This window comes from Alosa pseudoharengus, unplaced genomic scaffold (genome assembly GCF_046254945.1).
Source record: "Alosa pseudoharengus isolate Yale_2024_CS ecotype anadromous, Long Island Sound unplaced genomic scaffold, YU_APseudo_1.1 YU_APseudo_1.1_scf_1, whole genome shotgun sequence".
Taxonomy (NCBI): Eukaryota; Metazoa; Chordata; class Actinopteri; order Clupeiformes; family Clupeidae; genus Alosa; species Alosa pseudoharengus.
In genome coordinates this window covers 36,899,015-36,926,885 of record NW_027468564.1, presented here as the reverse complement: position 1 = coordinate 36,926,885, position 27,871 = coordinate 36,899,015, and the positions used below count along the sequence as shown (strand labels likewise).

Here is a 27,871-nt window from a genome sequence, read left to right as displayed (position 1 = left end):
CTAGCGATAGCTGGTCTGACGAGGGAATTGGCCTTCTATGGCAAACAGTCACTGGCTGAAACTTAGGCTTCGTTTTGAATTACGTTTGTATGAGTGGTAGGTTGCGGCGTAAAATGACTTGATTGTAGGCTTAGCTTCTAGTTTGTTCAGTTGAATCATACAGGGCTGCCAACTTTTCAAAAAACCTTGGAGTGAGATTTGGTGGGACCAACCAAAATATTGCTGCGGAAATTTTTGGCTCATTCAGCATTATACCGTACAGTAAACAAAACGTACATCAGTGGTTCTCAGGTGTAGGGACCAGGCATGGACGCATTATGAACTATGTATTAAGGGCTCCCCACTAATTGTCGCATATGTGGAAGGGGGGTTTGGGGGTCCTCCCCCAGAATTTTTTTCATTTGTTTGATGTGATTTCCTGTATTCTGGTGCATTTTGGTAGCTTAGAAATCTAGACACACCCTAGCGGCAGCAAATTACATTTGCTTCCAGGGCTAGTCTAGCAACTCTCCATTGGCTTGTGAGCTCGAAAAATTAAACTTCTATCAGGCCAATCAAATCGTCTATAGAGTCGTTAGGGGGGCATAACATAATGATTGATGGCAGAGTTGCAACGGTTTGGCTTGAATTCCCTGCTACTTGAAAACAAAGAAGATGGATATTGCTGTTGGCCAACAGTGTGACACGAGTTAAGCTTGTTTTGAGATGCCAAAAGTTTGAACTAGCCAACTAGCTCCGCTGGTGGGAAAACGCATGGGACTCAGTCCTGTCCTATTGCGTGCAGAGGGAATTTGAAAGACAACCGATTATCCCGCCCCTCGGACTGAGCACTGCGAACGGTGAGTGCCCAGACCCTACATTTTAATGTGGGTCTGGCTCGTCAGGCTAGCATTTTGGGGATGGCCAATACTAAATTCAATCAGATTTAGTGCTGGGCGGTATGACCAAAAATGTATATCACAGTATTTTTCAAAATTCTTACGGTTTCACGGTATATGACGGTATTTTTTTACCATGCATAATCAGATGTTCACAGCATTTTCTACAGGTTGAGAGAGGAATTGCTGCAGTACATTGACTAAGGATGGTCTATTTTACTTTCATGATGTAGAATAACTCAGTTTTGCATGGCCCCAGAAAATGATGCTGTTTACAAAGAGCCACTCATGATTCTAATGAAGAATCTAATCAGAATGCAAAGACAATTGCAGTCAAAATACAGAACTTTTACTGTGCAAATTTCACAAACATCTTGTATAAAACCAATACAAAAAGTAGTGCAACTTGCATTAATTATACTTTTTTGAAAATGATACCATTTAAAATAAAACCTCTCTGTTAATATGCTTACTCTGTCAAATAGGCCTATCAGAAATGTATTGTTATTGTGTGGTTTACATGACGTTAGTGGTAGGCTAACGTTAACTTCATGTGGATGTGGTTGTCTTGTTAGCCTGCCATGAGCTTCGGTTCAGTTCGCTAGGCAAAACATTAACAAAAAAGTTCGTTTTGGTGCACTGATGACAGTCAGGAGCATTTCTAACTAGCCAGCTATTGCTCAGTGCATGTCTATAACACGCTTTACTTGCTACCTGGATAATTTCAGCGAATATTCTTAAGGTGAGATGAATGATAAGATCATTAAACTTTACTGTGTTCGGTGGGTTGCTAACTAACGACATCACCTACTAGCCAGCTAGTTACAGCTGTTAAACAATCTCAATAGAATTTTGGTGACGGTAAATCCTTTTCAATGCAGTATCCCTTAACGTTTTTCCTTAACTAAAGAAACAATTTAAGGTATTATTCTGTGCAACACCCTTAAATAAAACCCTTACCTAAGGAGAAATTAAGCCTTAAGGGTCATACTTCAGGGGGAAAACTTAAGGTGTTTTGTGTTTACCCTCACTATGCCTCGCAGTGGCACCATGCGTGCGTGTGAAAAAAGTCCCGTCTGAAACACTGTCGCGCGGCGCAGCGTTCCAAACGTTGTGTAATCAAATACACCGGTATGGTGGTGTATTAAAAATTCATATCATAACGAAAATATACACCGGTATACCGCCCAGCACTAATCAGATTCATAGCCTACATCCTGATGTGTTGATATTGAGGCAATGATTCCATGCAAAGGCTTGGGCTTCAGGGCCCCCTGACACCTTGGGCCCCTGGGTCTGGGCCTGGAAGGCCCGTGCAGTAATCCATCCCTGGGACCAGGGTCCCAGAGTTAAATGAACATTGGTATCAAAGGGATCTAGCCTACTACTAGGACCATGAGCGTCGGAGGCATTGTGAAAGTGGGTGGGACATTTCAGAGGGGGGGGGGGGGGGGGGGGGGTCTGGGGGTCCTCCCCCAGAAAATATTTTTTTGGACTAGATGCAATTTCCTGAATTCTGGTACATTTTAACAGGTTATTTAGATACTTCTATATAACAAAATAAAGCCAGCCTACGAAATTAATAAAAAGTAAATCATGCATAATTTAAAAATAACTCAATAGGCTACTTGGCTACGCAATAAGGTTTCCATTACAGCACCGCAGACGTTCAATGAACGCATGAAAGCGGATGGTTTGTTTGAAATCCCGACACTCTTTCAACTACATGAAACGTAATAGTGATCATCAAATACCTCCCCAGATTTCAGTGCCCATCAGTCCCAACATTTAACAATATAATCAGTCCAAAAGTAAATTAAATATCAAACTAAACCAAAAATGTCATGCTTTTGAAGGCCTACCAGTGTGCCGCTCCAAGAAACGCATGTCTCAAAATAAAAGAAATAAAGGGCTGTCTCGAATACAATCCTGCCCCTATAGGGCTGTACTTTGTCTTAAGACCCCGGCCATAATTTGAGGATTTACTGTATCTAAGTAGACAAACTGGCTTCAGATATCCAACAGAGTGAATAGAGATTGTGCAGTCTTAGCTGTGGTTAGTGACGTGATGCTGTTAATGGGGAGTTTTACATAGCTTAGCGTAAACCTATAGGTTATTATTTATTTGGCGTACCTATAAGGCTTTTTACCTTATCAAAAGTGAGGGGGATGACTGATCTCTTCAACACTGCGGGGGATTTGGCGCTTGTCACTGTGTGTGTGAAAGAAGAGGAATGGGAGAATGCGTGTAACAAAAAAAATTAAGTTTATGAGCGATTTACGCGCAAATGGGAGAATCCAATGAAAATGACAATGAAGCACTAAACAGATGCTGAAAACAGCACTGGTATTTCGCACGGCAAAAGTGTGTGTGTGTGTGTGGGGGGGGGGGGGGGGGGGGTCAAAACTAACAATTTTAAAAAGTGTGTGTGTGTTTTGTAAGAATTTAAGAAATGTTTGTATATTTTAACTTTTAAATGCATCAATCAGGTGCACTTTCAAAATAAATTCAGAGGTCAGACTTGCTTATTTTTATGGAAATATTTGTGCTGTAGCCATGCACACACAGGTGGAATAGTTATGGTGATATTGCAATAAGCTCACAACCACAAAAACATATGCTACATTTCACAGTTCAGAAATGTTCAAAAATGTGTGTACATTTCAGCACTCCATGAAATTATGCAGAAGTGGTCACCTGTGTTATTCAGCTAGTTTATTTAAGATAATATATTGGTCATTGTAATGGCCATAGCCTATAGCCTACATGCTATTCCTTTTTCAGGATGTAGCCTACCCATATCTGCATGATGTGAATGTTTGCATATGGCTTATGTCAGGCTTTATATCAATATTTGTGTCTCGTTATTTGATTTTCTTCATATTTTTGCATTAATGTCACTAGGAAGCATGCCAATATAAATATATTCATTTATGGGATTGGCTGGAACCTGACAATATAAGAACCATGATAGTGGGATAATCTATGGCTGAGCAATTTACAAAAATGTAAACATTAGTTAACAAATAGTTTACATTAGAATACATTATAATTTCGCTCCAATGAGGCTATGTAGAAATGTGTTGCAATTTCAAAACCAGATTACTCAGGAACCACTTATTGCACAGAGGCATGCTTTATATCCTCGTATTCGGTACTTGTTGCTGTTTATTGTGATATTGGGTTTGCCACGTGTTGTGTGAAGGGTGTTGTGAAATATTAAACCGAAAGTAATGGGTGTGCACTGTGTGCAAAATGCAAATATGATTAGCCTAAATTGCACGTCGGTTCAATGTTAATTTTCTTGCGAACCATTTATCACAGCAACTATGGCGCTAATATCATTGGAAAGCTTAGATTCCGCACGTTCACCTGATGTGTGATATGTGTATAGGTTTAGTTTAGTTGAACCTCATCTGCCAGGTATTTGACCTACCATGTTGACACTTCAGCGTGAAAAATATTTAGTTTGATCTACTGCCCTCTGAGAAGAGGTACAGAAGCCTGCGCTCCCGCACTACCAGACTCACCAACAGCTTCATACACCAAGCTGTCAGGATGCTGAACTCTCTCCCTCCTCTCCCCCCTCCACCCTCAGCTACATAACATCCTGGACATTGGACCCACAATGGCCGCCTGCACCACTCCACTTGCACACTTGTACACTTTGCAACTTGTTGTTGTTGTCCTGAAAACACAACACTTCTGCTGCTCTTACATAACTTGCACCACTATGCCACTTTATTTCTTACTTAGGTCAAACAGAACTACCTCAGCCTTTTATTGGCCTGACTTTGCACTAGTATTTTATTTTATTGACTGTCTATGCACAATTTCAACCAAATTTTGCTGCTCTTATTTTTTCATTATATGTGCCCTCTTATTTACTTATTTACTTACTTTTTTGTTTACTTGAATGTTATGTTTGTCTGTGGACTTAAAATTGGTAAAATATGTCTTGTCTCCACCGTGGGATAGTGAGAAACGTAATTTCGATCTCTTTGTATGTCTGGAACATGTGAAGAAATTGACAATAAAGCTGACTTTGACTTTGACTTTGACTTTGAAAAATACTCAATAAAGCATACCTGAAGCCGGGGAAATGCGGGGGGAATGTGCCTGGGACGGCTTCTGAAGTAGCATCGCAAATGAGAGAAAATTTAGAAAATTCCACAGACGGGGTGCTCTTGAACCCTCTCACCGTCTCTGAAAGCATAAGCGTGGCTCAACAGGTAGATCTATAGATAGGCTAAACTCATTTTTCAGGCATCTGACCGACCGGGTTGACACATCAGCGTGAGAAATCGGGGGTGTGGCGTGTGAGTGTGTGAAACTAATCAAATGCGTGTGTCTCACGGCCAATGCGTGAGAGTTGGCACCTATGATCATATCTAACAGCTGTCTCTTCTCCCCCCTTCTATTTCTGTTAGTTGCCGCTTCACTCTGCTACTGGATGGTGGAGGATCAGGGAGGTCTATGCTATAGGCTACTAAATGGATAGCAGGAAAGCACAGCACACATGAATTTCTAAATGAAGAAGAGTGAATAAATGCACTTGCTTTTCAAACTGATAACAAGTTGTCAATGGTTATTTATGCAAGCTTGTGTAGCCTAAACCAGACATACCTACAGTAGGCCTAGTCAAATTTATCCTGGCTGTAGATAAAGTAGGATATGAATTTTCCAATATCTTGCCAGATTAATAGTGGTGTAGAAACAATGTTGCAGTGCGACGGTGATTCAATGATTTAACATTGACAAAGTTTATTTAACATAGATTCAATGACTAATTGTTATCTGGGCGCAGAAGGAGCAGACATCAACACCAACTGAAAGCCCCGTTTTGCAGGTAGCCTATAGCATTGCATACAATTAGGCTTTCTCTGAACTATATTTTCCAAAGGCCAGGTTTCGTGCTTGTGTCACAACTTCAGAACAGCTTGACGTATATGCTTCAAATTTGGTGTGAACATTTGTATGGACTCAATGATGAAGTCAAATGTCAAGGTCAAACCCACCTTGAGTGTGATATCTCAAGAACGCCTGACACACAACGTTTTTTGGTACAAGGGTATGATCTCAAAGATTGAGTGATTTTTTCAGGAATCTCCCCACCAACATTAAGCCAGCAGCTTTCCATCCACTATTGTAATTCCTCTGGCATTGTATTTCTAGTTACATTCCTAATTCCCATTGGCCTTCCTGACATATGAGCTCGTAATTAAATTGGTAAATAAATTAATAGATATGTCAAACAAACTCTGATGTTCCTACGCTGCCCTAGCTCTGTAAATTGGGCAGAAGTATACATTGTAGAAATATACAATGTTCTAGTCATTAGGGCAAGAAGAAATACAGAAAAAGTGGTTGTGCAAACCTTTTTGTCCTGTAGCAAATTTCAGTCTCTGCAAAGATCACAGGAAAGTATTATGTACATTCTAACATTCTGGGGTATAAAAAGACAGATAATATGTACTGCATGTGATTAAATTGACTTTGCCTGAGGATGAACTTACCATTTACCCTTGTGAAAGGACACTAGAGTGGAAAAGAAAGAGACACAGTCCGTATATCTGATTATATATCTATATATCATTATAGATCATCAATTTAACATAGCCGGGGATACAAAACACATAGCAACACTTACTGAAGGTGGCCGTGGAAGTATGCAACCTGTTCAGACAAAAAACAGACAAGAACGTTATAGGCTACAGAATAAAAAAATTATATGTAGATATCAGCAATATATTGCATATAAAGTAATGAACCTTGTGGTGAGTTCCCTCTAAGTTGATCAACGGTTGTGTAGATGATATGCTCTAATTCAGGAGGTACATATGACAGACCCAGGTACAGGTTCTCTGATCTGGGGGGAGAAAGTTAGAATTGGTTACTGATTACTGTAACTATTTATACTATTGATAATAGCAAAAAGTGCATCAGCATTAAACTTTTTAAACATGTTTAAATCACCAGCATGAATAATTTTATTGACAGTGAATAAGATCTGAACCGCACTTACACTGACTGAAGGGTGAGACACGGTATCTTGTTCTGTGAAGAAATAAGATGTCAAAATAAAATCAGTATTTAAAAACATGTCTGCTGACGTTATTGTGATATAGTGATTTCTTTTTAAAAGCGTTAGTTAAGACATTTCCAAATTTGTTGAAATGGTTTGACATTTAAATAAGATAAATATTGTCTATGTAGCATTTTACCTGTTGTGCAATCCTGACTAGATGTTGCAGGACCTCGGGCATCTGTGTCTGCTGGGGAGGCTGCAGGAGGTGGTTGAAGACGACCCTGATGACCTTCTGTTTGGGGGGAAGGCCAGCGAGAGGCAGGAGGATCAGCTCCGCCTTCTGCTGGGGAGAGAGCAGCTCCAGGACAGCCAGCTGGGGACAAACAGGGGAGACAGAGAGCAAAGTCCTTTTAGGCAAGTTCCTCCACTCGACGGCCATATTGCAACGCACTTTGGGCACTTATTGGGCATCTATTTCAGGTAGAACTGCGTGCGCAAGGCTTCACAACACCAAACTCGTTCCAGTGGCAAGATCACAACACATGATTGATATGATCGATGCACATACACCGCATTATTGGAACAATGTATTCACGTCAACTTTTGGCCGCCGAAGGGATAGGATATGTGTACAATGTGTTACAATATGGGGAGTACTTCTTTGGAGATTGTATGCCCTTGATAAGAGCCACCGTTTGAATATATATATATATACCGGTACTTCTTTGGAGATTGTATGCCTTTAATTTAACAGGGGTGCGTTTCCCAAAAGGATAGGATTCCAGGATAGTGGAGAGAGTGGCAGGAAGTGGAGAGAGTGGCAGGAAGTGAGTGGGAGAGAGACATGGGATGGGATCAGGAAATGACACAAACCAGTAGTCAGTTGCGCCACAGAAATAAGTGTTTCTTACAGTATGTGGATAAAACACATCACTTACCGGATTGAAGTACTTATTGGCATCAAGTAGACTTTTGAGTGGGACAAGGCCAGAGAATTGCCCGTAGTTGTTGAGAAGCCACTCCATGCTATTGTTGGAGATACATCCTGGATCTAGGAGAGACAACACAAGTATAGAATCAGTTACATGTGATATACATGATGCAGACATGCAGTATTCATGCAGACAATACAATCTATATGTATGCACATAAAAATATAGACTATTGCATTAAGAGATCACAAACATATTTCAGGAACCCATATCTTAATTCTGACCTGATGTGTTTCTGGACAGGAAGGGCAAAATGAAGAACGTGAGGACATCCTCGGCCTGCTTCTTTGTCATGTGATCAAACTGAAGACTCAGCTCAACCACACTGGAGAAGTTAATTAATACAGTTAATTGTTAATTATACAATTGAAAGTTACAAAGCAGTGATTTAATGATAGAATAGCATAATAATTACATATGTCATATCATATGCAATAGTACTGCATGCCATCATACTATACTGAGACATACTGCATCATATCTTATCATAAATAAGCTATGAGCAAAGGTGGGGGTGCCGAACCACAGTCGTGGGTATATCTTAAGTGCCATATTGCAAATGTACAACAGTTACACACACAACTAATCAAGTAAAAATACACCATATTGTGTTTTCTATCGTTAATTTTGTTAGTTCATCCTCCGCCCCCCAAAAATAGTTCCAAACAATAATTTTGGCATCTACTGTTACCAAGCAACGTACTGTAACTGTCACTCTGTAGCTGAGTTGAGCAAGAGAGACACAATAATAATGTGTTTTCATGCTTGTCCTCCCGTTATTTGGTAATCTGAACACTCAACCTACTCAATTTTCTCACTTAATAACTGTTTGCCACAAAATGTGACATTGTGAAATTACTGTTCTCTCGCTTTGGAACATACATGTACTGGTAGGTTTCACAGGTGAGGTTCTTCTTGCTGACACAGTGCAGAAGTTCTCCGGAGGCGAAGGGTAAGAACGGCCGCAGACGGTCACCAAACAGTGAGGAGATGAAGTCGATGTCTTGCCACTGCATGTCACTGAGCAGCTCCAGACGGAGCTCTCCAAGAACATCCAGGACATCAGTCACAGATGGACCCATGATCCTCAGAGACTGTCAGGAGCAGGAACAAAAACAAAAAGAATGTTGAGAAAATGAAAGAATAGAAGAACAGAAGAACCCTAATACTTTGGAAAATGACAAAAGTGTCACAAAAGACCCCCATGCATTACCATGTTGGAGAACATGATGAGAGCTTCATCCAGAACGGCAGAGGACTTGGTGAGGAGCAGCTTCCAGGTCTCCCTGGAGTAAGTCATGTTGCTGGACAGCTTGCAGACCAGGAGGTGGGCCAGGTGCTGTGCCGTGAATCCTGATAGCTGTACAGACACATAAGCAACACAGAGTTTAAAATCGTTACACTTTTGGAGCATTTTTTTTCTCCATGTAATATTTATTATGTACTTGTGTCTGGCATGTTGAGTTTTGTCTTCATTGAGTATTATCTCTTGCATGTGTCATAGTATTCTCTGCAAATCATTTGGCGAAGCGTTTTTTTACTTGATTATTTTAATTAATGTCCATGGTGCATCATTCTATGAATGTGACCAAAGAGATGCTTGTTTACATCAAAGTTACCCAGGACACCTTTATCCCGTCTCACCTCTGAACAGGCATACTGCTCCAGACTGACATTACAGGGGACCAGGCCAGCTGCCAGTTGAGACTGCAGGACAGTGCTGTTGACACGACAAAATATGATCAGCTGGTTTCCACTCCTTTATAGGTTTCTATTCCGTTACTTTTCTTATTATTTTACGTAAGACATGAATTGAACTTACCTGTCAACACCTTCACAAATTCTGGTTTCTATACAAAAAAAGAAGTATCCAAATTAGTTTAAGAGCCTTTTCTCAAAATGTTTGTGGAAAAAACATGGCAATACTGAAACTTACCATTAACTGGTGTTGTAGGACACTAAATATGAAGCGAAACAAAAGTCAAATGTAAACATTTTGTAAACACAATTTGTACCGTTAAAATTGACATCAAAATATCTGTATATAAATGTTGTTTAGAGTCAGACTTGCTCTTAAAAGAATACTATCTCACCTGAGCAGGCAGAGGAACAGCACAATCTGCTCGAGAAAGAAAAGAGTTCATGAGGATGTGAACATGAATATTTGGAAAATGTCTACCTGTGTGTGTGTGTGTGTGTGTGTGTGTGTGTGTGTGTGTGTGTGTGTGTGTGTGTGTGTGTGTGTGTGTGCTACTCACCTAGTGGACTGAGCTGGAGCAGCTTTTCCACAGCTCCTCTGATGATGGGCTCCAGAACTCCTGGTACTGATGTCACAGACTCACTCAGCCTTGGGATTCTACACAGCATCGCACATCGAGGGATAGGAAGAACAAAAACAAACAAACAAAAATGCTAAATGCATAAACATAGACAAAAAAATAGAAATACCACATCACAGTATGACAAAATAATGGGAGCCAACATGAGGAAAAGACTACTTGCAAATTTTTGACAAAAACAAAAAGTGTGTGAGGAATACCACATCACAGGATGACAAGATAATTGGGACAATTGCATTTTTTTGAGGTATTAAACATAGATACCTAATTGTATGGTAAGACAATGCAGATACCAAATCACATGGAATAAAACTCAAAAGTACAGTCTGTTTTCATCAATAAAATCTATCTGTAAGCCTGGTCAGCCTCGGCCTTAAGGTACATCAGGGAATATTGATTGGACTTACATTGCCTGGTAGAATTCACAAGGTGCTTCATCCTAGGAAAGTTAGAAGTAAGAGAAGTGTGTTAAGCAAGAGTCTTTGAAGGGGACTGGACCGAGTATGAGTAACTGTTTGGCAATACCTAATAGCTTCTAATATGAATTCCTAGCTTTTGTAATCAATCTCCTTTTTACCTGTGTGGCAAGGATGATGGTGAGACCAAGAACTTCTGGAAGATTCCTCTCCACAGGTGACTCTAGGAGGTAATCCAGCACTCTGCTGATGACCTCATCTTTCGCTTGGGCATGAGGGAGAGGCAGAACCATCAACTCAGCCATCTGCTTTGGACTGAGAAGATCCAACACCTCCAGCTGCAGAGAGAGAGAGAGAGGAGTATGTTGGGATGAAAAGTAAAATAATAACATAGAGAATGAAAAAGACAGAAAGCGGGGGAGAGAGCAGGATAGAAAGAGAATGACAGAGAAGTACAGAGTGATATGCAAGACATTCATCAGTATGTCCTATGTACAATTAGGATATCATTCTTAAATGATTGCATACACACTACTAAATGGATTATCATGTCCATTATTGATTCTAATCTACTATGTAGAGACACTGGTATTAAGATAGTGTTTATTAAATAGAGAGATGTACATACTGGATCAAAGGCCATGTTGAGCTCAAATAGATCTTCTAGCTCCACAAGGAGGGAGAAAGGTCCAAAGTTGTTTTGCAGCCAATAATAGCTGTCATTAAGGGCACAAGCATGTCCTGAGAGAGAGAGAGAGAGAGAGAGAGAGAGAGGAGAAGCATTAAAGAAACCATGAAATAACAAAATAAAGCAAATAACACACAAAATACCAAATATATTCTACAAATACACTAACTGAGATGTACAACAAAAGTCCCTTGGATTTGGAAGTGACTGACATTTACTGTCACCTGTCGCACTGAAAAGGGATAATTAACAAAGGGATTCAAACAACAGACTTGCGTGCAACCAGCCCCGGACATTTACATATGTACATGTGTGTGTACTTTTAACCCTCAGATTGTCTTCATGAGTATATTGAGTTTAGATTAGATGTTTCAAACGCCAATAAGGTTGTAATTGATCCCACCTACGCTGAATACACTTATCCTGAATTCTTTATTGATAAAAGTGTGGATTATGTTTCTGTTCATGCAGTAGAGGCCAGTCATATACAGTATACCACATACAGAACACCCCAGAGGGCAAGAGTCTGGCAGACCACTGTCGGCCCACTGGGGGCAGATATGGCGTTTTGCTTATCGGTTTTCCGACGGTCCACTGGTGAGTGGCCAACAAATGCCACAATATTTTGCCACTTATGGTCCAAACTCTTTTTTCATTTTATTCAGTTATACTTCATGCATCATTTTATTAACATGTCATGTCTTTTCTTAACTCATTGAGTGCCAAAAACGTAATATTACGTTTTTCATTCCCATGCGTTGAGTGCCAAAAACGTAATATTACGTTTTTAGCTTTTTTTTTTAATTACGAAACTAGACACTGCAACACACCTTATATGTGATTTTGGGAACTCTGTGATGAATGGAAATGAAATATATGACAATCGTGAAACTCATGAAAACGCACAATCTGGACATTTTATCTGGACATTTTATCATAACTCGGTTGCCGCTTTGGGTCGAATCAATGACGCATGCACGTCAGGTCAAAACCAGGCCATTTTCGTGGGTCTATCACTAGGTGGCAGTATCGCCAGGTCTCGCTGATCACTTCCCGGAAAGTTTACACAAGTAAGTAACAGGCAACACTTCATATTTCATGAAAGACGTTATATCTCCATTTCTAGAAAAGAACAGCGATTTTGATGAAAACTAGCCACTGTTTAGCTTGGGATTTCTCAGGAACAGAGGCGTGTAGAAATACACGGTTTGCACCCACCGAGAGCTTAAAGTCTCACCTTTTAATCGAGCTATTGTATGTGTTCATAGCTATAACACAGAATATGCTGTGGCTGTACAAAAATCATCAACAATGGTCTAGATTGCTGGCACTCTAGGACAAAGCTCCCGAAAACAGCTTGGCATTCAATGAGTTAATATTGACAACATGTTAAATGTTAAAGTGACATACCACTAGCAGTCCGCTATCTGTCAATCTGACTTTGCTATCTGGGAACACTCACACACCACCACACAATAGCTTTAGTTTGTGCATAACACACTTTGCTGATTCCCTGTACATCAGCGGTTGTCAAACTGGGGTACGCGTACCCCCAGGGGTACGTGGACTGATTTCAGGGGGTACGCGAAAAAAGATCTAAGTCATAGCCTATGCCTTTTCAAACGTTTTCTCTATCCCACGTTGGTAACTTAACTTCCGCATTTGCACTGCACATTAAAAACTTTAAAAAGAGAAGGTAAAACAGCGTTTCTCAAACCACTACTGGGTCGCGGAGACATGCCAGGTGGGGCGCGAACTGACGTGAAAAACAGGATTTTTTTTAATTTATTTTTTTATCTGTAGCCTGGGCCCAGGTAGCACCCGATGCGCAATGGACGCACTGTGTTATTCATAGGGAAGCGCTCGTGTCAAGGCATCTTAGTTAGTCCCGACCTGAATGAGATTTTGAACGAGGTTGTGAGAGTGGTGAATTTCATCAAGACCCGGCCCTTAAAAGCGTGTCTATTCTCCGCACTTTGAGAGGAGATGGGAGCTGACCAAAAGGCTGTACTGTTTCACAGCGAGGCAAGGTGGCTGTTTGAATCTGCAAGCACGTTCACTAATGAACATGTCTTGACGAAGCTGGCCTATCTTAGCGATATATTTGGAAAGCTCAATGTGTTAAATATCCAGTTACAAGGCAAAGACAAGCACTTAGCAGATAAGATCACTGCATTCAACAAGACGATTGTGTGTGAGATTAGGTGCAGATCTATTTAAAATCATTATATTCAGCACATTTGTAGGCCTATCAGTTGACTATTGATGAGATTTGCATATGTTATGATCCTATTTACTATTCTCGACAAAATTGATAAAATAATAAAACAATTAAAAAATAAACTTGTTAACAATTGGTGGTGTTGGGGGTACTCCGGAAGATCATAATGTATCAGGGGGTACATGCCTGTTAAAAGTTTGGGAACCACTGCTGTACATGATTGCCATGTTTCTCATTGGTGGAATGCACTACAGGTTACTACCAGCAGGGGCATCCCTCTCTATCTTCAAAAACCACCTGAAGACCCAACTCTTCTGAGAGAACCTCCTATCTTAGGAATACTGGCAGCTGGACATGCTTTATCTAGCACTTAACCCTCTTCCCTATCCTGAATATCCCTCTTCTCCTTCCCTTGACCTTGCTTGACCTGTTTCCATTTACTGCACTTACAATATTCTAGTGGCAACGTACCTTTATTGTTGGAAGTTGCTTTGGATTAAAGTGTCAGCTTAATGACTAACTGTAAATGTAAATGTTACCTGACATAGCATTTTGTCCATCCTTTAAATTACAGCTCTATGTTTCTCTTAAAGCTCTTTCTTTGCTTCTCTTAGAGCTCTATGTTTCTCTTCCATATGTCCATCATATGACATACAGTTAGGTAAAGTGTTGCTAAGAATGCTATTATGAGAATGCCAATCTGTGGGAATGCTAATCTGTGGGAATGCTAAACGCTATAAAACTTAAATGGTGGTGAGTGGGCTACCCGAGGAGTTGCTGTTTAGGTAGGGCAGGATGAAAGACTCCAGCACCATCCTCCTACTAGGCTCCTCCATGTAGTGGAACTGCTGCACAAACGCTCTCAGTCTGAAAGGTCAAGGCAATGTAGGATTACTCACACAGTTAGCGTACAGAGAAGCAATTTGGGATAAATGTTTTTCCTGTTAAAGATCACATTGGTGCAACCCATCACATCCTAAAACAGGGGAAATGTGTGGAGATGGAGAATAGCAAAGATCTGTCAATATATCATGTGTTTCCATAACACATCGTACATTACATTACATTGATTAATTTAGCAGAAAGGCCTACTTTTATCCAATGTTGTAAAGTATAACATAAATATTGTCATGTTATATAAAGCATTGTAATGTATTGCAACACATCACTTTGTTTTACATTGTATCGTACACATGATTGTTAAACTTACATGATCTGGAAGGTTTCACAGGTGAGGTTCTTGGTGGTGAGGCAGTGGAGAAAACCTCCAGAGGCGGCAGCCAAGAATGGGTGGGTGCCGTTCAACAGCGACGCCATGAAGGAAGCGTCTTGCCACTGCTCTGGGGTGATCTGGTCCAGTCGCATGTCACGCAGCACGTCCAGGAAATTGGACACAGACTGACCAATCAGAGGATGCGACTGGTGGTGGACATGGGAAAAGAGCCAATAGGGTCAATACCTCAATACGAGAAAATGTGTCTGTTTAAAGTGTGTCTTTGTATAAGTCAGTTTTGACCACACTTTGCTATCATCCCCGAGCATAGCCTAGTTTGAAATGTATCCATCTATAACCACATTCAGTTTTTACAACAGAAACAAACATTAGGCTCACCATGTTGGAGGCCATGCTGGAGAACATGGCGAGAGCTTCATCCAGAACTGCAGATGTCTTGGTGAGGAGCAGCTTCCAGGTCTCGCTGGAGTAAGTCATGTTGCTGGGCAGCTTGCACATCAGGAGGTGGGTCAGGTTATGTGCAGAGAATCCTGACAGCTGAAAAAGAGGAGATATCAAATTATTAGAAATGTTTGATGAAATCATAACCACACCAGTTACTCATCAAAGAAATTAATAAAAAGAATAAACATTATTTTTGATTAATAATAAATCCAAATGAGCAGAATAAGACAGATATAGGAGGCTAATCACTGTAAATATATGCAGTGAAAAAGTATGGCCGCATTAAACAAGAGATTAAACAGGATAGCATAGGCCTACTACTTGCTATTACACATTTCTATTTAAAAGTTTTAAACCTTAACTAAAGTGAATACAGATAGTATAGCTGTGTAGACAGTGCAGCAGACTAATAATATACAGACATTATTCAGATACACTCTATTCAGATAAAGAACATATACTGTAGAGATAGTACACATACTAGCATAGCGTGAAAAAAAACTCCTCAGTGGGCCTTACCTCTGAGCAGGCGTACTCCATTAGAGTGTATTCACAGGGTACATGCCCAGCCTCCAGGTGGTGCTGCAGCTCAGAGCTGCATGTCATTCAGAGGAAAAAAGACAACAAATGAAATTCAAATAGAGATTTGGGGCCATGTCAATAAACATTAGCTAACACACAATTTAAATTCTGTCTTTAGTCAGTTAAATATTTTAGGGTATTATATTAATGAGTTTATTTTTATAGAATACAATACCTGTTAATTCCAGCACACATTCTGCTCTCTGTTGGAGATACACAGAAACATAAATGCGTCAAGAAATAGCAGATGCAGACATCATGTTATCAATGCTGTATTCAGTACATGTAGGCCTATCAGTTGGCTGACAATGACAAGCACACCCTTTACTCTTAAGACAGGCCACTGTTAAATATCTATAAGTAAAACTACATTTCAGTGTAATTAATTCTATTCTTAATCCACTCAACTACGTCTGGCCTACAAAAGTGAGAATGCGACATAGTTTGAATTTGTTCCATGGATATAGACATGTTTGATTGTTTTCTTTCCTCTAGTAAACTAAATAAACAGGATAAATGTGTCTGCCAAATGAATACATGTAAGTCAACCAATGCTAGAGTATTTGTCAAAGTGCAGATCTCAACAACTTACCATTAAAGTGTATCACAGGACACTATTAGAAAACAAAGAATGCAAAAAGATACATAATAAAAACATAGCTTACAAACTACATGAAAAAAAAAATCATTCATTTTCAAGAGGTATAAAGGTACACTTACGTCGAACACAGGCAATGAACAGTCTGAGAGAAAAAGAAATCAATAACAGTATATCAATGTAAATAATATTTTGTGTTTGTGTGTGTGTGTGTGTGTGTGTGTGTGTGTGTGTGTGTGTGTGTGTGTGTGTGTGTGTCTGTGTGTCCGCTCACCTGCAGGTTGTCTCATGTTGTGAATTGCTGCCCAGATCTGTGGTTCCATCATGCGTGGCACAGACCACAACACATCATACAGCTTTTCCACTCTACAACAGCAAATCAAAGCAATACTTAAGTATCCAAAGAAAAAAGAGTTTGCAGAGGCACTCTGAGGTTGAAAAAGTATAAAAAGCCTTTAATTCATCTTGGCAAGAACTGGTTAAAAGCACATGGGCCTACGCGTTGCGGCCATATTGGCCTTCATCAGGGCATCTATGGGCATTCACCCGTCGCAAAAGAGCACCTGAGCAAGTAATTATCTGAAGTCTCATGAGCGCCCTAAGCCCTTTTTAATTAAAAATCTTGATTGGGAACAGAAAAAAGAGAAGAAGAACCTTTACAAAGTCACTTACATGATCTGGTAGGTCTCACAGTCCATTCCCATCTATAAATGAATCAATGAATACACGCATGAATAGACAAGTAAACACAGACTAGCAACACAATGACTAAGCTGTACATGCAAGCAACATGCAAACATCATCTACATATATGCAAAAAACACTATATCGTCCAGGTAAGAAATCGAATGAGTGTTCATTACATCATGGCTGAATTGCACAAGGTGCTCCAGGACTTCAGGCATGTTCCTTCCAATGGGGTCTCCCAATAGGTGGTTGAAGACGAGGTCGACCACCTCTCGTTTCGGCGGCAGCCTTGGGAGGGGAACGACCATGAGCTCTGCCATCTGTCTGGGGGACAGCAAGGGGATGACTTCAATCTGTAAGGGAAATAAATAAATGCAAACACTCATGAACACATTCATATAGTCAAGTCGAGTCAATATAGTCAAGTTGACCCAAAGTGCTTTACAATTGAGACGGTTAGAAGTTGACAATAAGGAAATACATTCGAGGAGCAAGGAGATATTGGCAATACATAGTCCTACTTGGCAGGGGGAGATACAGTACATTAATATCCCTCTTTGTGCTTCCTTGTATGTACAGTATAATTCAGTATATGTGTGTACTGTTTGTACTGAATGTACTGTATACACACAAACACAGTGTATACCTTCAGTACAAACAGTACAGCCGGCTGCTTATACATTGATTTTGCAAAATGTCTTCAGCTATGAGATTAATGCACAAGGGCAGTTCATATGGTATTAATATGGTTTTGTTCTTTTAACTTGCATAAAACACTGCCCTGCGGCTTATACACAATGTGGCTAATACATAGGAAATTACTGTGTGTAAAAGTGTTATTGATAAATTACTGAAGATCACCTTAATCAAATCCAACCCTTAGCTTTTACCTTGATCATAAATTGTTATTTACAGAGTGTGAACCAAAGATTCTAGAACAGAGCGTTCTGTTCTAGAATCTTTGGTATTAACCGATAGTGTGTTGACAATCTGATCTTACTGCAGAGAACTCGGGGTTGAGCTGGTACATGTCCACAAGTGTAGCCAGGGGAGCGAAGCCACCCAAGTTTTTCAACATCCAGTCAGTGCTGTTCTCAACCGATCTCACGCAGCCAGGGTCTACAGCCAGGGAGGGGGGTAAATACGTTAACATAAATTCTATAAATCCATTAAAGTGCACACATTAATTCATAACCATAACATTAATTTGGCATAGGGCTACATGTTATTGAAACATACAGGTTGCCTAAATGTAAAAATGAAGAGAATAGGTTAAATAAATGAATGCATTTAGATACATTTTAGTAAATAGAAAGCCTACCATCCTACTCATCATTTCCATTTATATAGGCAGTATATCATGTTTGTACATTGTTAATATCAGTAATATTGACTGCATTAGTTATACATGTGTGTTTGTGGCCTTTGGACAATGATATGGTGCTGTGGCCCACCTGTATGGTTGGGGTTGAAGAGGAAAGGAATGATGAAGTGCTGAAGGACCATCTCAGGTCCCCTCTCATGCATGTCAGACATGTGATCACCCAGAGCCTTCACACTGAGACACAAGACAAGGCGATAAGATTACATGTCTCTGACTGTCTCTAATGCTGATGACATATAGAACCATACATACATTACATGGCTGTAGTGTAAGATAATACATGCTTATAACATATAGATCCATACATACAGACATTACATGTCTGTAGTGTAAGATAATACATGCTTATAACATATAGATCCATACATACAGACATTACATGTCTCTGAGTAGCAGAGTAACAGACTGCACTTCTGCAGTGTGACAGTATTATGGATTATCATGCATCAAAAACATTGTTCTCTATTAACAGGCCCCTTCACTGTCTCTTTTTCTTAAATCTTAAAACTCACCTCTTTTCTCTGGCTTTTAACCCCAGGTAGTGTGTTTATGGTATGTAGATGTGTTATGTGGGCAGTATATTTTATTTATTTGATTTTATTTATTGGATTTGAGTTGGTTTTTAATCTCTTTTTACTTTTATTTTAGTTTTTATCTCTTTTTTACTTTTATTTTATTTTTTATGTCTTTTTACTTTTATTTTTATTTTTTACATTTATTAGGGCCCGAGCACCGAAGGGCGCAAGGCCCTATTGTTTTTGTAAGGATTATTATTAGGGCCCGAGCACCGAAGGGCGCAAGGCCCTATTGTTTTTGTAAGGATTATTATTATTATTATTATATTAACTTTGTCTCAGAGCGTTTTCCTTTTTTGAGGTGGTTAACATGGTCGAAAACTCTTGAAATTTGGCACACATATCAGGTGTCACGCAAAGCAGTTAGGTACAAGAGCTTGGCCCTGGGCGTGGCCCAGGGACTCAGTAGCGCCCCCTTAGGTGATTGAGGCAGTGGTTGGCACATACTTTCAGCTAGACGCATCAAATTCGGTAGGTATGTGTATCTCCCCAAGATGAACAACTTTCGTATGTACAATGCATTAGCCACGCCCAACAGGAAGTGAGGTATTTGGGATTTTGTGCGGACTAAAATGTGATGAATTGTGATGCCAGAAGACGTTCTTCCCATCGGTGAAAACGCATGAAATTTGGCACACACGTCAAGAGGTACCATGAATACACAGGGGAAAAGCCTTGGCACTGGGCTTGGCCCAGGAACTCCATAGCGCCCCCTTATGTCACTGTGACTTGTGGTTGGCATATAGTTTTAGATACACACACCAAATTTGGTGGGTGTGTGTAACTCCCAAAAACAATCAACTTTTCTATTAACATGCCATTAGCCACGCCCACAGGAAGTGAGGTAATTGGGATTTTGTGCATTGTGGACATGATCAATTTTAACGTACTCCTCCTAGACGATTGATCCGATTCATGTGAAAGTTGGTATACATGATGCCAATATGCTTCTGATTCTAAATTGTGAAGCTTTTTTTAATATGTTGTAATTTGACGAAATGGCGAAACTATGAATTTTAATACCCTTCCACGTTAACAATAAATGTGTCTTAATTCACCATGCATGGCTTGAAATGTTTTAAATTTCACAGGTCTTTGAATACCATGGTAGTGATGATATTCACATGCCCATAATGTATATTTGGCATAGTGCCACCACCTGGCAACAGAAAGAATGGCAATTACATTGATGTTACATGATCAATTTTAACATACTCCTCCTAGACGGTTTGTCGGCTTCATGTGAAATTTGGCTAACATTATGCCAAGATGTTGCTGATGTTAAATTGCGAAGGGATTTTTGATATGTTGTAATATGTCATGATTTTAATATCTCACCATATAAACTGGAAATGTGTCATAAAGTCAAAGTGCATTGAATGAACCGTCTTCTCAGGTTAATAGATATTATGATTATGATGATATCCAGACACCCAATGGGCCTGCCTGACATAGCGCCACCACCTGGCCAAGTAGGAAATGTGCCAGAAATGGACAATGCCTTAAGTGATTGATCTGAAACTTTATAAAATATTGGATATCATTATTGTGATGATATTCACACATATAATTCACATGCCTAGCATAGCGCCACCATCTGGCCAAACAGGAAATATGCCAGAAATGCTCTATGCTTTGAATGAATGGTCTGAAACTTCTCAGGTTAATAGATATTATAATTATGATGATATCCAGACACCCTATGGGCCTGCCTGGCATAGCGCCACCACCTGGCCAAGCAGGAAAATGTGCCAGAAATTGGTAATGCCTTTATTGGTTGATCTGAAACTTTACAAAATATTGGATATCATTATTGTGATGATATTCACATGTGTAATTCACATGCCTAATATAGCGCCACCATCTGGCCAAAAAGTGTATCAAAAATGTTCTTTGCTTAAAATGAATAATATGAAATTTCTCAGGTTAATATATATTATGATTATGATGACACACAATGGGCCTGCCTTGCATATTGCCCCACCTGGCCAAGCAAGTAAATGTGCCAGAAAATAACATGCAAAAACAAATAACACACACATCAAATATGTACATTTTACAAATGCACCACGTCGGTGCTTTGTTGGATTCTGAAATGTCATGGGTTGCGGCCCGCAGGTGCTCGGGCCCGCCATTGCCGCTTGCGGCTATATTTCTGTATTATTATTGTTATTCCACTTTTTTGCTTTCCTGTTTTTGAGGTGGTTAACATGGTCAAAACCTCTTGAAATATGGCACACACGTCAGGTGTCACGCATCGCAGTTAGGTACAAGAGCTTGACCCCGGGCGTGGCCCAGGGACTCGCTAGCGCCCCCTTAGGTGACTGATCCAGTTGTTGGCAAATATTTTGAGGTGGTTAACATAATCGAAAAGTCTTGAAATTTGGCACACACATCAGGTGTCACACAAAGCAGCTAGGTAAAAAAGCTTGGCCCCGGGTATGGCCCAGAGACTCGCTAGCGCCCCCTTACGCCCCCTTAGATGACTGATCCCGTGGTGGGCATATAGTTTTAGATACACACACCAAATTTGGTGGGTGTGTGTAACTCCCAAAAACAATCAACTTTTGTATTAACATGCCATTAGCCACGCCCACAGGAAGTGAGGTAATTGAGATTTTGTGCGTTGTGGACATGATCAATTTTAACGTACTCCTCCTAGACGGTTGATCCGATTCATGTCAAAGTTGGTATACATGACGCCGAGATGTTCCTGATTTTAAATTGTGAAGCTTTTTTTTGATATGTTGTAATTTGACGAAATGGCAACATTATTAATTTTAATACCCTTCCACATAAACAATAAATGTGTCATAATTCACCATGCATCGCTTGAAATGTTTTAAATTTCACAGGTCATTGAAGACCATGTTAATGATAATATTCACATGCCCATAATGCATGTTTGGCATAGCGCCACCAACTGGCAACAGAAAGAATGACAATTATACTGATGCCATATGATCAATTTGAACATACTCCTCCTAGACGGTTTATCAGATTCATTTGAAATTTGGCAAATATTATGCCAAGATGTCGCTGATGTTAAATTGTGAAGGGATTTTTGATAACTTATATATTTGATATGATTTTAATATCTCACCACATAAACAGGAAATGTGTCATAAATCACAGTGCATTGAATGAATGGTCTGAAACTTCTCAGGTTAATAGATATCATGATTATGATGATATCCAGACACCCAATGGGCCTGCCTGGCATAGCGCCACCACCTGGCCAAGCAGGAAATGTGCCAGAAATGGACAATGCCTTAAGTGATTGATCTGAAACTTTATAAAATATTGGATATCATTATTGTGATGATATTCACATGCGTAATTCACAGGCCTAGCATAGCGCCACCTTCTGGCCAAGCAGGAAATGTGCCAGAAATGCTCTATGCTTTGAATAAATGGTCTGAAACTTCTCAGGTTAATAGATATTATGATTATGATGATATCCAGACACCCAATGGGCCTGCCTGGCATAGCGCCACCACCTGGTCAAGCAGGAAATGTGCCAGAAATGGACAATGTGATTGATTTGAAAGTTTACACAAATTTTGGATATCATTATTGTGATGACATTCACATGTCTAATTTCCATGTCTAACATAGCGCCACCATCTGGCCAACCAAAAAGTGTATCAGAAATGTTCTTTGCTTAAAATGAATGGTCTGAAATTTCTCAGGTTAATATATATTATGATTATGATGACACCCAATGGGCCTGCCTTGCATTGCGCCCCCACCTGGCCAAGCAAGTACATGTGGCAGAAAATAAAATACAAAAACAAATAGCACATGCATCAAATATGTACATTTCACAAATGAACCACGTCGGTGCTTTGTTGGATTCCGACATGTCACGGCTTGCGGCCCGCAGGTGCTCGGGCCCGCCATTGCCGCTTGCGGCTATATTTTTAGTTAGTTTTTATCTCTTTTAATTTTAATACTTTATCCTATTATTGTGCTTCTGTGGTGTCTTGTGTGTTTCTTATCTTGCTGTACAGCACTTTGGGAACCTTGTGTTTGTTTAAACTGTGCTATATAAATAAAGTGGATTGGATTGGATTGGAGAGATTACAGGTTTTCTACAAACTCTGTGAATTTTGAAGGAAACTGCCGAAACTATGATATATGTAGCATGAAGGAGACTTGAATGAACACAAAAAGTGTGTTTTTGAAACTATGCGTCATTTTTGTAATGCATTATGTAGGAAAAACTGGCGTTATGGATGTGACGGTTTCACGTTATGGATGTGACGTGTCTGAACCATTCCTCGACAAACTACATAAAACACATATTTAAGTAGTGAATTTTGATATGAAACAATTGAAATAGTAATCATGAAAAACTAGCGATGAAATTATTGCTTCCTCAGTGCCCACTAAGATCCACAGGAAGAATCAGGACAACAAGTCATTTAAAATATAAAAAATAAATTTATTTTTTTCTTTTACCGTCATCAATTTTGGTCAGTGATTCCCGGGTCACTGAAACACCAGGGAACATGAAACTTGGTGGCCACTCCCCTAAATAACTAGCCCTACCTGAACCGTTGCACCCAAGATGACAAAATATTTATGGTATGTTAGTCTCAAGAGCCCGCATCAACCTAACCCATACCCATTCATTTGTGATTTGCACACATAAAGTACATGCACACGCACATGCACACACGCACATGCACACACACGCACACACACACGCACACACACACACACACACACACACGCACGCACAGTCGCACACATACAGACAGGCAAGCACACAGACACATAAACACATACAGACAGGCAAGCACACACACGCACACACACACACACAAACACCCACCTACATGGATGCAGACACATGAACACACACACACACAGGCACGCATACGCATGTGCGCATGCAAACACACACGCACACACACACACACACACACATAAACACACAAACACAGGCACGCATACGCACATGCACACACACAGACATACACACACACACACACACACACACACACACACACTCTCACTCAAAAGTAAACTCACATATCCACACACTCATTTACAGGGTCGGACTAGGAGCAAAATTCGGCCCTGGCAATTTTCTCCTGGACCGGCCCACCACTGGACCGACGACCCCCCCAAAAAAAAAAAAAATCCCCCCCTGATGGTTTTAAAATGATTTGAAATGGAGAGGGACAGGATTCAGGGATAGGCTACTAAAGACATATTCTCATATTCTGTCTGTCTCACGTCATGTTACCCCATGCATTAAACCACATGTGACTGCTTGACTAAATGAAAAATATAGGCTACTGAACATGGACATCGTCATAGTTGACAGAAATTACGTTTTGTGCCAACATGTTGTAGAAACACAAACACAGCCTTTATTTGGTGCAAATCTTCTCCTTTACTTTGGTTATAGTCCGTGATTCGATTCACATTAACTGTAGGCTATCACCACAAGTGTAGGCTATACTAAATGTTTTTGCCCTAGTTTGTGTGCCGTCATCACATTTTGCAAAATTAGGCTACCTTCGTTACTAACCTACCAGTTGATAGCCTAATTTTTACCTGCATCGACTCGCGATTGATTGTGCAAGACCACTTTCCAAGTTTCACTTTCACTGTCGTTGTGAGCTAAAAGGATAGGCCTAATATGGGAAATACTTTGAAGTTCCTTTTGAGTAGGATCAGCTCCAAAAATGAATGGGTTTTCTTTAACCTGTGCTACACTTTTCCACCAAGTTGTGCGAAAATTGTAGGCTACCCGTAGTTTTTTTTTATGTTGACAGAACCGCACTACAGTAGCCTATAGTGCAGTAAATGGAAGCTCTTGGTAGCGCGTGCAACTAAAAACAATATATTTATGGAATTGTGCAATTTATGGATTGTGCATCTAAGACCACTTTCCAAGTTTCACTTTCACTGTCGTTGTGAGCTAAAAGGATAGGCCTAATATGGGAAATACTTTGAAGTTCCTTTTGAGTAGGATCAGCTCCAAAAATGAATGGGTTTTCTTTAACCTGTGCTACACTTTTCCACCAAGTTGTGCAAAAATTGTAGGCTACCCGTAGTTTTTTTTATGTTGACAGAACCGCACTACAGTAGCCTATGGTGCAGTAAATGGAAGCTGTTGGTAGCGCGTGCAACTAACGTCTATAAAAACAATATATTTATGGAATAAAACTAGACCTCTGATTGCTGTTTACGGTTAAACTGCCATAATTGTGAACACCAGCCAGCGGAGGGCACTTATACAACCTAGGCTACCATGCACTCGAACTAGCGGCTGCTTGGACAAATCCACTTGAGGGGTGGGGCAGGGGGGCGCGATCGTAACACACACTGGACCTGTCATGAAGAGGCCAAAATGATTGACCTGTCACCCCCCAAGCCAAATGGATGCAATTGCATTTATAGGCTAGGCCTAGGCCTACATGTCGTACATGACGGGCCGCAAATAGGCTAAATACGGTAACTTTTTTTTTTAATTCTCGGAGCTCACCGGCCCACATGTGGCATTTGCCCGGTTGTACAGATTACCAGTCCGAGCCTGCTCATTTACATGCACATGAGTTGCAGGAGTAGGAGATGAAGACAAATTGATAAGCGTGATTTATTTTTGTGAAGAGAATATGCAGGACTGAGAGGCGGTCATATTTGGTACCACTATGCGGTACATCTAGTTTATTGCTGCCGTTACTCATGTTACTCTGTGGGTATTAGCTACAGAGGACCTGACACTTGAAATGCTGGCATATCGCGTCACATTTAAATTTAAACTGTGTTAAGCAGACGTGAACGGCAGGCTGAACAGATCTGCAACAGAAGGAGGTTGCTATGTTAACTCCAGCTGCAAAGTCAGCCATCTTCACCAGCTAACACGATAATCCAGTTACTGTACAACAACAGTATGACAGTTACAGGAAGATAATCGCTCAGATTTTCGTTATTAGGCCACTTGAAAATAGGCTATGGCTAGGCTAATCACTGGAGGTATTTTAATATTAAGTTTGTGTTTTGCTAATGGTTAGGCAAGGCCTCCCTGTGGTTTTAATCAAACTAATAATCTTTGAAATGTCAATTGTAAACACTAAGGTGAAATGCGTTGAAATTGATATGCCCCAGAACAGACATTTTATCGGCTTTGAGGTATAATAAAGTCTCCAGTCTTTTAAATTCACATTATGTAACATCCATAACGTCACATCCATAACACACCATTAAAGGTTTTAAAAGTAAGAAAGGGGCACAATTTGGTCATCACACTTTACATTGATATAAATCAGCTTTGCACAGACACTATGGACATTGTCGCATCAACACTGTATGTTCCTATAAAACGTTATGGATGTGACATGGCCATGGAACTTGCTGACTTAAAAACAAAAGCCTTACAAATGTAAGGAGTTGTCCTCTTAAAGGCAAGCTGAGCATAGACATTACTCTACCATTCCCTTGTCAATCTGGAATTTGTCAAATGACACAATTTGTTTGAACCTTGGGTCCATTTATCCACTTTTTAAATATGTATAATATTACCATGTGAAAAATGTTGTTTCTGTATGGTTGCACACCATATGTATGATGTAAAAAGAGTGTATTTCTCCATCAAATTCAATCAGATCAGTTACAAACAATACAATATAGACCTAAATGAAGATTTTAACAACAGTTCTATTTGCGTATGTACAACTTTTTTTCCATGGTAAGGATGACCTTTGCATGGAAATGCCCTTCTTTCTTTCTTTTTATTATAATTATTTTGTATATCTCCCCTGGCATAGTTGACAGTTGACCTGTATTGTACACAAGATGCTGTATACTTTTTATTATAATTATGTTGTATATCTCCCCTGGCATAGTTGACAGTTGACCTGTATTGTACACAAGATGCTGTATACTTGTGTGCTCAATAAAAAAAGTGTTATGAAACATAATTCAATGTGGAGGTGTGTATAGTTAGTATCAAGTTATGAACGTACAGTGCTTGGTAGGTTTCACAGCTGAATCCTTTGGCACTGAGGCAGGACAGGTACTCTGGGGTGAGTGAGGGCAACAGAGGCCGCAGCTTGATCTGGAACCACAGCCTGATGAAGGACACGTCATGGAGGTTGTCCTGCGTCAGGGGACCGGAGATGATCTGGTCGAGGATTCCGAAGAATGGAGAGTCAGGGGAGGTGAAGTTCTGAAATGTAAACAATGAGATTGAGAATCAGTTAAAGTACCGCAATGGTAAGGAACATCTTTCATCCAACATGAATTCCAAGTGAGGTAGATGACAAATGAAGGAACAGTAATGGAGGAGCCGGGAGAAGTGACATTGACAGCCTAGAAAGCAGAAGCACTAAGCACTACTAAGAAGCAGAAGTACTAACCACTACTAAGAAGCAGAAGTACTAACCACTACTAAGAAGCAGAAGTACTAACCACTACTAAGAAGTACTAAGGGTGGGGGTGAGGGGTTTCATATCACATGGGTGAACAGAGACACAGTATTGAAATCAACCTCAAATGCCGATCTCAATTGCCACTGACAGTCCACAAAACAAATGCTAGGACACAGGAAGTAGAGGAAATGACACACGTTGAAGGAAGTAAAGGGGACAGATATCTGTATACAGGACATGGAGGCAGGGACACAATACTGTAGTAAGGAAGTAAACAACGTAGGCATAAGTGAACCGAAGTAAAGGCAAAGACATAAGGCCACAGAAAATGCCAGGGGAAGAAGAGGAGAAGAAGCTGTTTGTGCCATACCATTTGGGCGAGTTCCTGGATGAGTGAGTTGAGGCTGCCAGAGA

General features: G+C 40.2%; 1 protein-coding gene across 1 annotated transcript in view; it reads right to left on the bottom strand.

Moving 5' to 3' along the window:
• Nucleotides 1–27,871, bottom strand: part of LOC143118580 (uncharacterized) — a 123,833-nt gene that overhangs the window by 79,248 nt on the left and 16,714 nt on the right. The window contains exons 13-44 of the mRNA XM_076279614.1: nt 27,828–27,871; nt 27,053–27,255; nt 18,563–18,666; nt 18,109–18,227; nt 17,285–17,461; nt 17,094–17,125; nt 16,696–16,787; nt 16,544–16,566; nt 16,416–16,437; nt 15,999–16,026; nt 15,761–15,836; nt 15,176–15,334; nt 14,774–14,982; nt 14,330–14,430; nt 11,283–11,395; nt 10,816–10,992; nt 10,646–10,677; nt 10,158–10,255; nt 9,993–10,018; nt 9,836–9,857; nt 9,722–9,749; nt 9,544–9,619; nt 9,113–9,259; nt 8,782–8,993; nt 8,124–8,224; nt 7,846–7,958; nt 7,104–7,280; nt 6,905–6,936; nt 6,651–6,748; nt 6,530–6,555; nt 6,396–6,417; nt 6,257–6,284 (exon numbers count right to left, since the gene is read on the bottom strand). The exon at nt 27,828–27,871 is cut by the window's right edge and continues 100 nt beyond it. Coding sequence (XP_076135729.1) covers nt 6,257–6,284; nt 6,396–6,417; nt 6,530–6,555; nt 6,651–6,748; nt 6,905–6,936; nt 7,104–7,280; nt 7,846–7,958; nt 8,124–8,224; nt 8,782–8,993; nt 9,113–9,259; nt 9,544–9,619; nt 9,722–9,749; nt 9,836–9,857; nt 9,993–10,018; nt 10,158–10,255; nt 10,646–10,677; nt 10,816–10,992; nt 11,283–11,395; nt 14,330–14,430; nt 14,774–14,982; nt 15,176–15,334; nt 15,761–15,836; nt 15,999–16,026; nt 16,416–16,437; nt 16,544–16,566; nt 16,696–16,787; nt 17,094–17,125; nt 17,285–17,461; nt 18,109–18,227; nt 18,563–18,666; nt 27,053–27,255; nt 27,828–27,871 — 2,917 coding nt within the window. The remainder of the gene's footprint in view (nt 1–6,256; nt 6,285–6,395; nt 6,418–6,529; nt 6,556–6,650; nt 6,749–6,904; nt 6,937–7,103; nt 7,281–7,845; nt 7,959–8,123; nt 8,225–8,781; nt 8,994–9,112; nt 9,260–9,543; nt 9,620–9,721; nt 9,750–9,835; nt 9,858–9,992; nt 10,019–10,157; nt 10,256–10,645; nt 10,678–10,815; nt 10,993–11,282; nt 11,396–14,329; nt 14,431–14,773; nt 14,983–15,175; nt 15,335–15,760; nt 15,837–15,998; nt 16,027–16,415; nt 16,438–16,543; nt 16,567–16,695; nt 16,788–17,093; nt 17,126–17,284; nt 17,462–18,108; nt 18,228–18,562; nt 18,667–27,052; nt 27,256–27,827) is intronic.